At 49.5% G+C, this 13973-nt stretch overlaps 7 protein-coding genes across 7 annotated transcripts; 3 read left to right on the top strand and 4 right to left on the bottom strand.

The window, feature by feature from the left end:
* Positions 1-224: 224 nt before the first annotated feature.
* ASPWEDRAFT_69841 (polysaccharide deacetylase family protein) lies at positions 225-1664 on the top strand (the record flags this gene model as incomplete). The annotated part of the gene is made up of 3 exons (XM_040839076.1): positions 225-1075; positions 1128-1213; positions 1268-1664. The coding sequence occupies 3 exons, from the start codon at positions 225-227 to the stop codon at positions 1552-1554; spliced, it is 1224 nt and encodes a 407-aa protein (XP_040687782.1). The 3' UTR covers positions 1555-1664.
* Positions 1665-1989: 325 nt separating this feature from the next.
* On the bottom strand, positions 1990-3341 carry ASPWEDRAFT_52409 (glycosyltransferase family 31 protein; the record flags this gene model as incomplete). Its single annotated transcript, XM_040837746.1, has 2 exons — positions 1990-2307; positions 2367-3341. 2 exons carry the CDS (start codon positions 3339-3341, stop codon positions 1990-1992), a joined length of 1293 nt encoding a protein of 430 aa, XP_040687781.1.
* An 854-nt stretch (positions 3342-4195) lies between these two features.
* Positions 4196-5413, bottom strand: ASPWEDRAFT_173534 (phosphopantothenate--cysteine ligase CAB2; the record flags this gene model as incomplete). Its single annotated transcript, XM_040831091.1, has 1 exon — positions 4196-5413. One exon carries the CDS (start codon positions 5411-5413, stop codon positions 4196-4198), a length of 1218 nt encoding a protein of 405 aa, XP_040687780.1.
* Positions 5414-5637: 224 nt separating this feature from the next.
* On the bottom strand, positions 5638-7868 carry ASPWEDRAFT_42020 (multidomain presynaptic cytomatrix related protein). Its single transcript, XM_040835696.1, has 8 exons — positions 7635-7868; positions 7507-7582; positions 7447-7456; positions 7195-7388; positions 7086-7142; positions 6315-7004; positions 5749-6255; positions 5638-5682 (listed from the first exon to the last, which is right to left on the bottom strand). The coding sequence occupies exons 1-7, from the start codon at positions 7722-7724 to the stop codon at positions 6137-6139; spliced, it is 1236 nt and encodes a 411-aa protein (XP_040687779.1). The 5' UTR covers positions 7725-7868; the 3' UTR covers positions 5638-5682; positions 5749-6136.
* A 954-nt stretch (positions 7869-8822) lies between these two features.
* Positions 8823-9701, top strand: ASPWEDRAFT_114168 (putative esterase/lipase; the record flags this gene model as incomplete). Its single annotated transcript, XM_040828470.1, has 1 exon — positions 8823-9701. One exon carries the CDS (start codon positions 8823-8825, stop codon positions 9699-9701), a length of 879 nt encoding a protein of 292 aa, XP_040687778.1.
* An 819-nt stretch (positions 9702-10520) lies between these two features.
* ASPWEDRAFT_52406 (uncharacterized protein) lies at positions 10521-12108 on the top strand (the record flags this gene model as incomplete). The annotated part of the gene is made up of 2 exons (XM_040837745.1): positions 10521-11417; positions 11470-12108. 2 exons carry the CDS (start codon positions 10521-10523, stop codon positions 12106-12108), a joined length of 1536 nt encoding a protein of 511 aa, XP_040687777.1.
* A 353-nt stretch (positions 12109-12461) lies between these two features.
* On the bottom strand, positions 12462-13450 carry ASPWEDRAFT_173531 (uncharacterized protein; the record flags this gene model as incomplete). The annotated part of the gene is made up of 2 exons (XM_040831090.1): positions 12462-13333; positions 13384-13450. 2 exons carry the CDS (start codon positions 13448-13450, stop codon positions 12462-12464), a joined length of 939 nt encoding a protein of 312 aa, XP_040687776.1.
* Positions 13451-13973: the final 523 nt, after the last annotated feature.

Raw genomic sequence — 13973 nt, 5'->3', positions numbered from 1 at the left:
AGGCTTCCCGTTGTATCCCAACCGCCAATTCTCCAAACGTACTTCGTATATCGTGCCTTCCTAATGTCGTTATCCCACGATATTTCTCAAGCAGATGTTGCAATATTGTTCTCCTGATTGACGTCCATCTCTCGTGCATACAATCCACTGTGGAGAGACCCTTCTTCTATCCTTCTATTCATTACTCATCTTGTGTATCATTTCTTGACAGACGAAGCTTCATCATGGGATCACGTATCCCGTTTAAAATCATCATATGGGCAGCTCTCTCGACTCTATTCACCTTAACCACCGCAGCCCTTCAAGATGGCATCGTCAGCATCACCTCTCCCTTCCAAAGATGGGCAAAAAATGACACTATTGTAATCGATACATTCCGCCAAAAGGACAAAAATGACCTTGGATTCTGGCACGGAGCAGGCGAAGACCTACGCGTGGAATACGGAGCTGGCTATGTGCGCTTCTTTCCCACAGATCCGGACCAGAACTTCCATACCCAACTCGCAGACAACAAGTGCATCAGCTTGCTCCCGTATAGGGGCAAACACTTGCACGTTGTGTTTTCGGGAACTCTCAAGTTTGGTATCTCGTTGAACCAGCATAATCAGGAGTGCAACCCTCGCCAGAATCCGTATCCGGCTACGTGGGATACGGTGGAAGCCGGTCGATATGCGAGGGGAAATGAGATTTATGTGCCCCTTGAGCACTTTCAGATTGACCAGTCCAGAGTTGTTTCGGTGTCGTTTAATGGATTCTATTCCCGGGAGAGCCTGACCCTGTACAAGGTGGAAATTATTCCTGACCTCCCCAAGAGCGTTCCAACTCCCAGCAAATTGCCCAGTGGACAGATGGCCCTCCGTTGTAGCAGACCAAACTCGTTTGCGTTCGGTATCGATGATGGACAGCCGCGGTTTGCCCAAGAGGTTATGAAAATCCTCGAAGAAGAAGGTATCCTAGTGACCTTTTTCGTTGTGGGGGCCGGTCTGCGAAATGAGGAGACCAACTTCACACGGGTGTACAGGGAGATGCTCAAACGAGGACATCAAATCGCGCTTCACTCGACAACTCATCAAAAGTAGGTTTCTGCGCTGCTTCTGTCCCGACATCTCCAGCTGACTTCACACAAGGATGGAAGGACTGCAAACGGTTGATGAGATGGACGAGGAGATTGCTCAAAATGTCCAGGTTTTCAAAACATTTCTTGAAACCGAATGTACGTGATGAACCTGGCATGTTGAGTCGTTATTCGAACTGACACGAATCGCAGCTCGATACTTCCGTCCCCCATTTGGAACTATCGGTGCAAGGTCACGGCAACGATTGGCTGCACTGCTTCCTGATCCTTATATCGTCAACTGGAGCGTGGATATCGAAGATTGGCTCTGGGCAGAGACTGAGACACCGGAAAGGCAAGTCGACGCCTTTGTTCGCGATGTCAAAAAGGGTGGCAACCTCGTCGTCATGCATTATCTCCACCCGTCGACCGTCAGGTACTTCAGAGACATCATTCGGTTTGTCAAGTCCACTGGCGTGGATATAATGCGAATCGATTAGTGCCTTGAAGATCCCAACAGTCCTCCGGTGCGAGCGCCTCAGCCTGTTTGGAGAGGATTTGAATAGTCTGATTAGTTGGTTACTCGTGTCAAAATTGTTAAAGATAGGCCATTCCAGTGTATCATTATCAAAACTGAATGATTTTCCCCGTTCCGTCAATTTCAGGATACATCGTTTAAAGACATGGACACGAAGATCACGATAGGCGCGCAATAGGTCTTTTGCACGGGAGTTTGGGTGCGCTTTTTTGAAAATTAAGGGCTCGAGGTTAAATTCAACCAGAAAGAATGCAAAAATTGTTATTTCCTGAATTCGTACTATGCAATAGATGCCAGATGAACGCCAACCAGTCAACCGGGACCTTTCTATGCCAAAAAAAGATATATGTTTATATAATGATACAAAAATCGCTTCGCTACTTTTCTCATCAAAGGTTTATCGTCCAAAGTCCGGCCCAATGCACGATGGTGCTTTATCCATCATGTTCTCGACCGTTGCCATACTCCAGCCGGAGGTCATGCCGGGGCTCTTCTTTCCAAGCTTGGGGGTTTTGGAAGTGAAGCATTGATCATATTTAAAGGTGAACTGCGCACAGTCGGCGGACCGGTTGCAGAATTTTTGACAATCTTCGAGAGTGGTTATGGAGGGTTGTTCATCGCCGGAGAGATTATCCCAGTTGGGGCGTCTCGGCGAGAGTTCGGGGTAGATACGTTCTTCGAAAATTTCGCCATGGAGGAGGATGGTTTTGTTGTACTAGGGCCGTGTTAGTATTTAATTGGGTATAAGGGATTGTGGTTGGGAATAGTACTAACCTCTTGCCATCTGTGCTGTTCAAACTCCCACAGATCCTGTATATCCATTGAGGAGAGATGGTGGAATGCGACGGCTGGGAAGCACCAGGGACGGCGGTAGAAGTCGACTGTGAACTCGTCCAGCTCGCCCAGGTTCGTGTTTTGGAGCATTGGCCAGGAAAAGTACAAGGGCACACCAGCGTCATGTAGGACCTTGCCCAGCACACAATCGCCAGCCCAGTGACCATTGGTGTAGTCGTTCAATTCGATGGTCCTGGTAGCGTATTCGTGTGACGCTTTCTCCAAGGCCGGTTGGGAGACGATGAATCCCGACCCGCCATGAGCGAAGACGACGTCTGCAATCTGCGTCTCAGTTCCAATGTAGTGTGGTTCCTCGGGGTTGAAGAGCGCGAGCCATTCGAGCAGATTGGTCCAAGAGACATACGTATCCGCCTCGATAAAGACGTACCACTTGGCATCGTCCTTGTATCGCAGGGTTTCCTGGACCATGGGGAGAAACTTCCACTTATCCAGTTTCCAGCCTGGATTGTTGGGTTTCCCGAGATTTGTATTTGCCTCGTCGGCGAAGTCGTCGGTCTTGAGACCGTCCCGACCCAGCTCTTGTATGCGATTGTAGATGTTGAAGTCGGGGATGTTGCGCTTCACCTGGCTGTCCATGTTGCGCAGAGCATCGTAAATGCGCACCCCGCCCACGACCTCCTCGTAGTCGGAGAAGATGACGTAGTTGGGGATACAGCGGAGGGTTGTCTGGAAGTGCACAGGCACCTTATCCAGCGCTTCTGTGACGCCTGTCTTCATGACGACCAGGACATCCTCGATGCCTGGCAGAGGCGGGCAGATAGAGCGGTGGTTCGCATCCTCAAGCACGGAGGGCTGAGAGTCCGACCCGAACGAGAAGAAATGGTATAGGACGAAGAGGCCCAGCGCGGCCGAGATGAGGGTGATGCGACGACGGTAGCGACGCGGAGTAATCATCCTCGAGGCAATGTTACTCAGGGTGCGATTGCGATTGCGATTGCGAGACTGGCAGCTGTCTGTGTAGCTGTCAGGCGGCGGAGTGGGACAGAACGGGGCGAAACAGCGACTGAGGATCGTGGAGGGAAGTCGACCATTTTCTTCCCCCGGGAAGATGGAATTCTGCGAGGTTTGGTTATCTGATGCCTTTGATTTCTCAACTGCAGAGAAGAGAAGAGAAAAAAAAAGAACACCTTTCCCGGGAAGTTGGAGAGAGAGAAGGGGGGAGATTGAAAGGGGAGGTGGAGAGAAAGAGAAGACAAGACGAAGGCACGGGCGGGAAAAAGCCAACTGGGGATCGGCATGTTTTAAGGCGACGCAGCAGGAATGAGGAGATCGTCGGTCCACTCCAGGCTGGTAAAAAGCATCAATGACGCGTGTTCTCATGGGGGCGATGGGCACGAGTTTTTTGGTGCCACTGAATGCGAAACGAAACGAAATGAACCCCTGGGGATGGATTGGGATGGGTTTGTTCTACATGGGGCTCTCTGGCTGCATCTGGAATGCATGCATATGACAGGGCTGATCATGGCTCGATATGCAATAAAAGCATCTAGTCGCCAACTAGTCTTGCAATTGAATGGAATCCAGCATGCTTCAAATCTCGATTTGAACGTGTGTCGACCGTTGCAATGGCCGTCCAGAAGCGGCGATGATCGGTGTATACTCGAGGTGGCATCTCTATCTATGCCGCTTGCATTCGAAGACAGTAGTGTTAATTATTAAACCGCAAGAGATCATAGAAACGCTTGATTATAATAATGAGCCAAAAACTCTAGGAATTTTTTTATTTTATACACATACACCGCACTCTATTATTTGCCTCCGTCTGTAATCATCTTCGAGTGCAACTGGATCAGCTCGGGGATGATCAAACGCTCAATCTCGACTCCATCGCGACTTCTATCGTCGTATTCTTGTGTCACATCTCGTCCATCATCATTTGCCCTGCGCCCGGACTCCGCCGCCGATTTAGCCTCTGCCAGCCCAACCTGTTCTTCCGCCCCGGAGATACTCTTGCTGCGCTTGGACTTTGGCACACGAATCCACTTCTCGTAGGGGGCATCAGGTGTGACGAAGACCACTTCCCACTTCCGTGTGGTGAGAAGGTTTCCAATGACCAAGTGGTGCGAGTATCGTTCCAATGCAGTTCGCGCCTTGTAGACTAGCAGATTGGGATCGGTCTCCAGCTTGAACGAAACAACCATGCTTCCCTGAGGTGCCCAGCCATCCACCAGGCTATGGAGGAATTTGGGAACCGGGTCAAGGTCAATCACTAGCTTCTTGCTGTGGTTCTGAGGCTGAGATTCGTTCTCCCCTGTGTAGATATCAGACTCAGTAATGGTGCGTTCTTTGCTGAAAGAAGCCGGTATTTCAGAGGATTGGATTTTATGCTCCGACATCCGGTCACGCGGGATGAAAAAGTCGCTGACGGCTGCAGCAAGATAGAACAATGCATTCGATTCCAAAGGTCTCATGATTTTCGCCAGTGACCGCAGCTCGAAGAGATATTCAGCCACGGTGGTAAAAGGAATCAGTAGGAGTCGGTTGTTTTGTTTCGCGTAGCGGTATTTGCGCAGCACATCTCGCATTTGGTCTTGGTATTCGTCGCGCACCATGATAGGACCATGGTCTGGGTTGACGGAGTTCGAGTTGGCAGATGGAGCAGCTTCGTCCATGAAATCCAAGAAACAATTGGTTGAGTGACTGTAGTGGCGAGAGTATGGGAGCAGACTAAACTGTCGATGCAGGAAAATCACGGCATATCCTTCCTGAAGAAAGTATTCCGCAGATGTTGCTCCTCTCGTTCCAGCGGAGAAGTTATCGATGAAACGCACCGTTTGATTCTCGAGGGGGACTGTTGTACCTCCGGAGGTGACAAGGACGAGGCGTCTTTTCTCCTCGACGTGGAAGTCGACGAAGGCTCTGGCGAGCGCTTCATGTTTGGGAAGAGCCTTGGGTGGAGGGAAGTCGTTGAAATAGATCGACTCTGCCTCTGCGTGAGACATGTCCTGGGTTGGTGCAGACGCCATAACGAAGAGCCGAGAAACGGAATCGCTACTGTCCTACTATAGTTGCCTTTTATTGACTTAATGCAGTGCAGGCAGTCTCTTGATGCCCTTCTTCAAAACTTGCTGGGGACAATAAATTCCACTAGACCACAGAGCAGACTAAGGAGGGCGTTGTGTCTCAAGCAATAAAGAGTATCAGATGCTATAAAAGCTAGAGCAACGAATATTAAGAGTAATGGAATATCCTCCGGATGATAAAAATGATCGAGGATGCTGTCAGTTTTTGGAAGCTTTGTCTAACGGTTAGTTGAAGTTGATCGTGGGATACCCCTCAATTGCTTAGTCGTAGCAAGTACCTAGTGGAATGTTGAACGGTGAGTGCTTAGAAGAGCAGGATCAATCCACAGATCGGATCCAACCACGTCCCAACAGATACTGCTTGTCGGTCCGTATAGCCGCTATAGACATTCCAGAGTATCGAATCGACAGGCCGGCATCCAGCATGGCCCATCTGTCCAGTTCTCCCTCATTCCGTTGAGATGCCGAGGGGCTTCGGTCTTCACCGCTTTCGGATTTGGCGGGGTCTGACGTCGGCCAAGCTGTATTGGTACTAGCGCCATACAGGCAGTAAGTTTGACAGCCTCGGTTCGTGGCACGTGACCCCTTCATGATTGAATCAATTCATCCTATTTATTCGGATTAAGTGTACAGATTGGCTCAAGATAAGGTGTCGGATGTTTGTTATTATGGTAAAACGCGACTTCGTAGAGCCTGGCTAATAGTGCTCATCCGACTCGCCATTCCTCCATGCTGCATGTTACTTAGAAGGGCCTCCTCAAGTGCGGATTGGGTAACACTGGTATCTATATGGGCATATCATTGTCAGTACAGTCTTTGGCCGATTATATGAATGTGGTCTTACCGTCCAGATCACTATAGCTACTGCCCATGCTAGGAGTACCATCACTAGTTTCTCTGCCAGATATGACGGACCTCCGTGGACTGAGGCGAGGGCCTCGTCGAGGACTCAGAGTTGATGGGAAATTATGGACACGACGACGATTCTCCGATGGTGGTAGACTGACTGGAACTCCAGAGCTGGTCGAGCTCGTCGATGATTCTGTAACCGGAGTTCTGGGGGGAGGGTTACGTTCTACCATGCGCCTTCGTTGTGACCCTGCCTGCTCGTTCAAACGAAGGGTTTCATGAAGATCTTGTCCAGAGCTCTCGCGCGCTTGATGTTCGGTTCCGTGGGAAAAGGGAAGAAATGCAGGCGAATCCTCTTCATCGTCATCCTCGTCGTCTCTGGGGCCGGCTTTTTGAATAGAGTACATTCCAAAATGCCTGAATTTGTGACCCCGCCGGCCATCCTCCTCTTCATCAGATTCAGACCCGGACGAGCTTGAGGACATATCATCCTCTTCCAGTGTAGGCGACCTGCGAATAGGAGCAGCTGGGGCAGGCGCGTGATGGGTTGCCGAGGACCGTTGAGCGAAGCCTTCCCACCTCGGTTCTTTTATTTCTGCGGTTGGGGTATCGTTTCGTGTTGATTCTCCTCGAGCCTTTACCTGGTTTATCGTACTATTCGAGCTTGCGCGCCGCGGACCAACGGCTGTAGGTTGTCAGAGCACTGTCGATCCATCACAAATTCTACAGCGCAAAGCACAAAAAAGCAACCAGGACAATTACTTACTTCGTTGTGGTAATGTGTCTTTCTGGTGAGAGGGGAGTCGGGTTGGTGCACGGGATCCTATAGAGATGAGTTTATGCTCTTTCCATTCCGAGAAGCAGTGATATGGTACCTGTACTCGTAGTTGGTTTCATTGGTTGTCCTCCTAGAGCCGTGCTTCCTGATGCTGAGCCCGGGATAAGAGACGGCGAATTTGATGGAATTGGCACTTTGCGCATCTGGGCGCGGACCTGGGATAACTGCCGGTCATAAAGCCATGCTGCCTGCTGAAGTAGAAACTGAAGAGTCACATCAAATTTATCGGCCCTGTATATAAGGAGTTAGGAGTCTGAAAGCGTGTTCTCGGACTGATGGGCATCTTTACAGTGCTTTCCCTATGAGGCAGTCAGCATACGGTCTAGAGACATTAACAGAACAGTAGTACAATCTATGTCATCTCCCTTGGAAGGACGTGAGAGGATATCCCAGAGGGTTTGATCTTTTGCTGCGTCCCACTCAACCTGGAGAAGTTAGTGCGTATTCTTTTGCAACATTGGTACCGTAGGCACTTGCAGGTGGAGGATCCACAAAATCGCCTCTAGGGAATGGCAGACGAATGAAGACTGTGAATTTAGTATCCCCAGATGCATTTTGCACAGCCATTATGCTATTGTACTCTCTGCTGTACTAGTACGATCAGTGTAGAGAGTGGTGGCAACTGTCAGTTAGTGTGATATAGCTAGGTAGGTAGAGCTCCTGGAAACTAGGGAAGCTCTAATACAGTCGAATTTAGATGGCAGATTCAAGCAAGGTAGGGTACTAAAGATACTGAAAGGCTAAGCAGATCACCTGTAGCCAGAATTGATGGTGATGGCGAGCTGGTTTGTTATGGCGGTGTGCACTTGGAGATGAAGCTGAAGGTGACGGAATCTCGCCATCCCATGACCCCAGAAGGTGCGTTCCGATATGGGGCATGGCGTGGTATTTACTGATAAGAACTGTATCGGCGAATTGTCGGCATATTGCCACGACAATCACCACATATCATCACGTGACAGCAGCGACTTTTCCAGCCAGGATGGCATCGTGATATCTCATGTACACCTGAAACAGCACCAGGACTTTAGATCAATCAGAGCCAAATGTTTGTTATATTCTCAAAAATCAGACATCTATCGGTGAATCCCAGTCAGTTTTGCCGTGGCCGGCCCGTGACTACTCCGACTGCTCCTAGCTTGCGATTTGCGTTTTTATCCCGACAAGATCGTCGAATTGCATGAAAATGACTTGTTATTCTTTGGAAAATTGTCCGAATCACAGGCTGCGTACCAGGGGTAGCATGAAAATGACGGAATTCTTTCAGTTTTTCGAGAACGAGTGTGTTTGAGGTTGAAACCGGCACACTGGAGACTCTCCACTACAGAGCCAAGGATGTACCTTATTTACCACGCGTACGCGTGGACGATCTGTAGCTAAGGCCTCTCAGGATGTGATCTAAGCCTCCAAGCCACTCACTTGGTGAGAAAAGATCATGATGGTGAGCGCATCTTCCTCGGCACAATTGGGCATTTCGGATTCTTATCATCCTTTGAATTGCCGTGCTTCAGAACTTGTCCAAGTCTCGGAATCTCGTTATCACCAAAATGTGCTAAATAAGTACTGCTGAAAATCTCCTCCGCCGCCTGTTCCGAGCCATCATCATTCTCTTCCCCTAAAGTGGACACTCTAATACTGTGTATTATTGCTGTTTTACACTCCACCATGTTCTTCACCTATATTTATTACAAATTCTTTGCGTTCCTGACCAGAACAATTGTCACTCGTGGAAGACGCATCTCTGCCAAGCCCGATGACGTCTATCAAATCAAATCCAGAGATGCTGGGAGAACGATCAAGGCGCATATCTATAGATCGGCCTCTGAGCAAAAGCTCTCTCCAGTTCTGATCAACTTCCACGGAAGTGGATTCCTGATCCCCTTGCATGGCAGTGACGATGAATTCTGTCGCCAAGTGAGCCAAGAAACCAGATACACCGTGCTGGATGTCCAGTATCGCTTAGCACCAGAACATCCATTCCCGGCAGCACTCAATGATGTCGAAGATGTCGTTAACTGGGTTCTCGAACAATCGGACAAGTTCGACCTATCCCAAGTCGCCATCTCGGGGTTCAGTGCCGGAGGGAACCTGGCGCTGGCCGCTTCATCAACATTATTCCCTCGCGAGACCTTCCGCTCCGTTCTCGCATTCTACCCAGTGACCGATCTATACTCAGGACCACAATCCAAGGTAGCACCGGACACCCGAGGAAAGCCCCTTCCCGTCACGGTGGCGCGTTTGTTCGACAACTGTTATGTCCCTTCCTCATTCGACGCCAGGGACCCTCGCATCTCACCCATTTTTGCCCAGGCGGAGAGATTTCCTGACCGCCTTATGATTGTGACTGGAGCTGGTGACAATCTTGCGTATGAGGCTGAAGACATAGCGGCTAGGGTGGGAAAGCTACCTGGACGACAGGTGGTTTGCCAACGCATGCAGGGCTGTGACCATGCCTGGGATAAAGGGGCCAAGGCAGGCACCGTCCAGGGTGATGCGAAAGAAAAGGCCTATGCAATGGCAGTTGCGATGCTACTGCGTCAGTAACTGGTCATCTGCGCAAGGCGAGAATTGCGCTTGTTGTTGTCTTGTATATATGAACGCCATGTGACGATATCTGTGATGTGTATGCGATAGACTGCTTTTTTAAAAGAAATGAGATAGACTCTTGCTAGAGAAATTCATTTATCATAGATTGCCTTCATTCAGCTGACGCCACGGTGCCTGATCCAGGGCCATGGTGAAGCAGCGGCTGCAACCACCAGACCCCAGAGCAATAACCATGGCTTTGTCACCCGGGGCGAGCCGGTCACCCCAGCCCTAAGCCCTAGATGCCTGATCGGGACAACGGAACGGTCAGGAGGTCAGGGGACAGGGGCAATTTGTTGTTCTCTGGCCTGTTCTCCGCAAGTACTCCGTCGTGTAATGCGTTACATACACCGTCCCAGTCAGAGTGAACAGAATCACATTGGTCTCATTCGCCATGATTGTCTGCGATGATTCGGTCAGGCGGGTCCGTGGGTCACCGCAAATGAGTCTTCTTGTCCTGCTGCTCCAGTGCTCTGCTTCTCGGCCGCAATAAATAAAAGTAATCATGGCTTTTTAGCCTTTTTAGGCCGTTAGTAGAGCTGCCCTGCTTTCCCTTTACCCCCCCTGCAACGGTGCTCTCGTCCCCTTTCTCTCCCTCCTCTCCTTATCCCAGTGCATCCTCAATAGAGTCGGATGCTGCCTTTGAGCGCCTCCATCTCGTCCACTGTGCTTCTGGTACTGTGGACGAGTCGTTCAGCTTCTTGACGCGCACCCCTGAAACGGACTACCCCTCCTTTTTTGTGTGCGCTAGGAGATTAACCTGGTATCAATTGCATCATGGATCCGTCAAAACACATCGGTGTTGATGACAACCAATACCGCAATGAGGTCCTTCTGCTGCCCTCTGAGGATGTAGAAACCTCTTTGGGGCAAAAGTTAGTCGATGAGGCTCGCGAGTTGGGCCTTAATGTTTCCGAGGTTGAGGTTGCTGCATCGCTAGCCGCATCGATTGCCTCCGGGATGGTCGATCTCTCCTCCCCCGTCCTTTCCTCCGGCTCTTCGACCGACCGGAACTCCGTGTGCGAAGTGTCACATTCTCCAGAAACATTGCCGTTGGATCAAGTCGCATCCTCTCTTTCTGAACTTAATATTTCCGATCGAGTTAAACCCCGGAGCACCCGATCGATTGCCTCGCTGTCCACCCGACCGACGTCCTTTAGTTCTAGCGAGGGAAAGTTCGCTCATGGAAACGATAATCTCAAAGAAAGGAAAGCCAGTCACCGGACTTCGTTGTTGAGCGTCGGGTCTACGGAGAAAAGAGAAAAACGGAGATCAAGCTTGAAAAGCGCAATTGGCAAACTACCTTTTCGAAGAAAGAGAACACCATCTGCGGTTCTTCTCCCGCCCGCTGCGCAAGTAACTGTCACAAAGAGCGAGGGTGGTGTGGATAAGGTCTATGTGGAATCAAAGGCTAATGATGCGCCTGATACACCTACCCCGAGAGACGATGATCAATATCTTAAGCTCGAGATCCCGGTTTTCGACCATGATACTTTGCAGAGAAGCTTGGAGAACCAGGAGTTGATTCGGATGCGTGAATCGCATAGGCTGGAGAAGAACCGGTTTCTTGCATTTCAAGATACGTTGCTAGATCGGTTAAGGTCCAACCAACAGACTGCCATGTCCGAAAAGCTGTCAGAGAACAAGCGATTGCAGGAAGAGAAGCGCGAACGGGTAGGCTATAAATCCATTCATATCCAAGACATGCCCCCGCTAACCAGATCAGAACATCGTCGATGCGTCCCGCATGGAAGAACGACAGCTCGCCTTAGAAATCGACCAGCAACGCGACTTTGAACGAGTCAAGGTCAACTCCCGCACACGAATTAAATACATGGAAGGATACTTTAGAAACTCGAGTCCGCCACCAACACCCCAACCCGATGATTCGGGTTCCGATGCAACTTCGCCGCCAGCTCGAAGATTTACCAGTCAGAACAAGGCGCAGCTGGCGCAGCAATACCGCGATCACGACTCGATGGACCAGCTTCACGAAGCAAAAATCAAAGTCCTCCGCGATCGACAAGAGTTGAGATTGCAGGAGGCTATTGCACGGATGGAACGAGAGCTCGATGACCTTATAAACAAGCACACCATGGAGTTTACCGACTTGCAGCGACACCACCGGAAAGAAGAGCAGTCGGTATTGCACAACATGGACGCGAAGAAGACCAAGATGAGACATCGATGGAATTTGGAAGAGGCGATTCTCCGGAAGAAGCTTGAAATGCAATATGGCCAGCCGTACGGGCCTCTTCCACCATTGTCGTTTACAGATGGTCACATCTACGAGACGAGGGACTCGGCGATTTGCGTCTCGGAACACGCAGGCGATGAGGAACAAATGCACCAGAAGAGACCGTGAGAGGTGGGACGGTGCCCCAACTTATGATTTGATGTCCAAGTGATACCCTTTTCTCTTATTGCGCCTCATTCTGGTTCACATAATTTGCATGGCACACCCACCCTGCGACCCTCATTATCATTGCCATCTTTTGATATATATTTTACCTTAATTACGCGCTGATGCGTTTTTGTTCTGTTCTTGAATCAGCCATTGTATATACGCATCTGGCGGCCTTTTGATTTCTTGTGCATAGCCTTTTGGGTATTTTGGTGTTCATTCTTTTCAATAGATGTATTTAGTCTCATATCTCGTCATCTAGAAGCGAATTGATGGTCTTTCATTAGCAAAATATTGCTCAGTCTTGTCTAAAATCATGACCGCACATGCGTCTGCGAGGTATTCTGATATTTTATCAACCTGTCGAGGACGGTTTCTGCCTTCCCATCCCCGCCAGTCATGGCATCTTCCAACACCTTAACCCGACCCTGATCACCAATAACGACAGCTCGTTCCACTTTGCCAGTGCTGGAAATTTTGAACCTTCCGACGCGCCCGTCTTCCCATTCCAAACGGACGTATCTTGTCTCCAGAGTCGTCGGAGACAACGATACTATCCCCATAGAGTTTATCGGCAATTGCCCCTGGTCTTCTGACGATGTATTCCCATCTGACGCATCATCTCGCCCCGCACCCAACTTCTCCCTGAGCAAATCCATCGCACCCCTTCTCAGATGCCACGCGACGAGTTCCCGCCTTAATTCCCGAACCAAAGCGCGCAGGTCCTGCTTCTTCGCCTTCCACGGTTTCAGCTCCGCCTCTACCACATCATCCTCACTAACCGGAGGAGAAGGTAGATATCTCCTCTCAAGCTTCTCCATCGAGATAAACGCCGGAATGGTATGCCGATGAACGCGCAACCGCTTCTCCCCATCGCCCGGGATCCGTTTCAAAAGAACATAGTACGGGTTCGTGAATCGGCCATTTCTGGCGCATACATCGATACGCACGCCGAGTAAATTTGGAGAGTCGGAATTCGGGTTGGGATCTTTGAAGGGGAAGGTTGTCGCGGAGAAAGCGACGCGGTGGTGGTTCGATTCGGCGTGGTTTCCGGCGGCTTGGACGAGGGGGGAGATATTATCGCTTAGGGATGCGGTAGTGGGTGTAGATTTCAGTCGCTTTTGGATGTAGTCGGAGGAGAGGAGGCTGGAGGAGAGGAATCGTCGTCGTTTTTGCAGGTTTCGGACTGGGGGCTTGTTTAGATGAGGTCAAAGGTTGGTGTGGAGATAGGCTTACTCTCTGCGCGAATTGAGGATATATCAGAGTCCAGCTCTTCCTCCAGGTAGGGCTCTGTAGGTTCCATGATGATTAGAGCAGGGGTAAGTTGTTCTGCTTCTTTGTTGCTGTTGTTGTAGTGGTGATGATATCAGGCGTGATGGATTACAGATTACAGTACAATACACATTTGAGGCACGTGACATGTTGCTTCTTTTCTTTTCTTTTTCTATTTCGACTATAAAAAGCATTGATGTTATTACACTTATTATGGTAGGAATAATTGCTAAAATCAATATATTGGATTTAGGTTTTCTGCTGATATTATAGAAGTCTTTCGTGTTTTTTGAGTGCTCTTGGTATGTTATCTCAGGGGTGTAAATATCCTCCAGACATGATTTAAATGATTTAAAACATGAGCCAGACACTATCCAAGAACATTACTCATAAATATCGATAATTGTGCCATCAATTCCTTCGATGCATGTCAATATTAATAGCTTTTTGGATATACATTAGTATGGGGTATGGTCAGACCCTGAAAAAACGTGGAGAAGCAGCATGATTCTGGGATCAACAAGCATACAGGATTGCAGGATGATCCTTATTTC

Source organism: Aspergillus wentii (assembly GCF_001890725.1).
Source record: "Aspergillus wentii DTO 134E9 unplaced genomic scaffold ASPWEscaffold_5, whole genome shotgun sequence".
NCBI classification, from domain to species: Eukaryota; Fungi; Ascomycota; class Eurotiomycetes; order Eurotiales; family Aspergillaceae; genus Aspergillus; species Aspergillus wentii.
This window is presented reverse-complemented; position numbering and strand designations above follow the sequence as displayed.

Bases quoted from the DNA above. Each gene is read 5' to 3' on its own strand.
- ASPWEDRAFT_42020 (XM_040835696.1), bottom strand. From the start codon at position 7,724: ATGGCTGTGCAAAATGCATCTGGGGATACTAAATTCACAGTCTTCATT. The intron at 7,143-7,194 runs GTACCATATCAC...TCATCTCTATAG, and splicing joins GAAACCAACTACGAGTACAG to GATCCCGTGCACCAACCCGA. The intron at 6,256-6,314 runs GTAAGACCACAT...ATGCCCATATAG, and splicing joins TAGCTATAGTGATCTGGACG to ATACCAGTGTTACCCAATCC.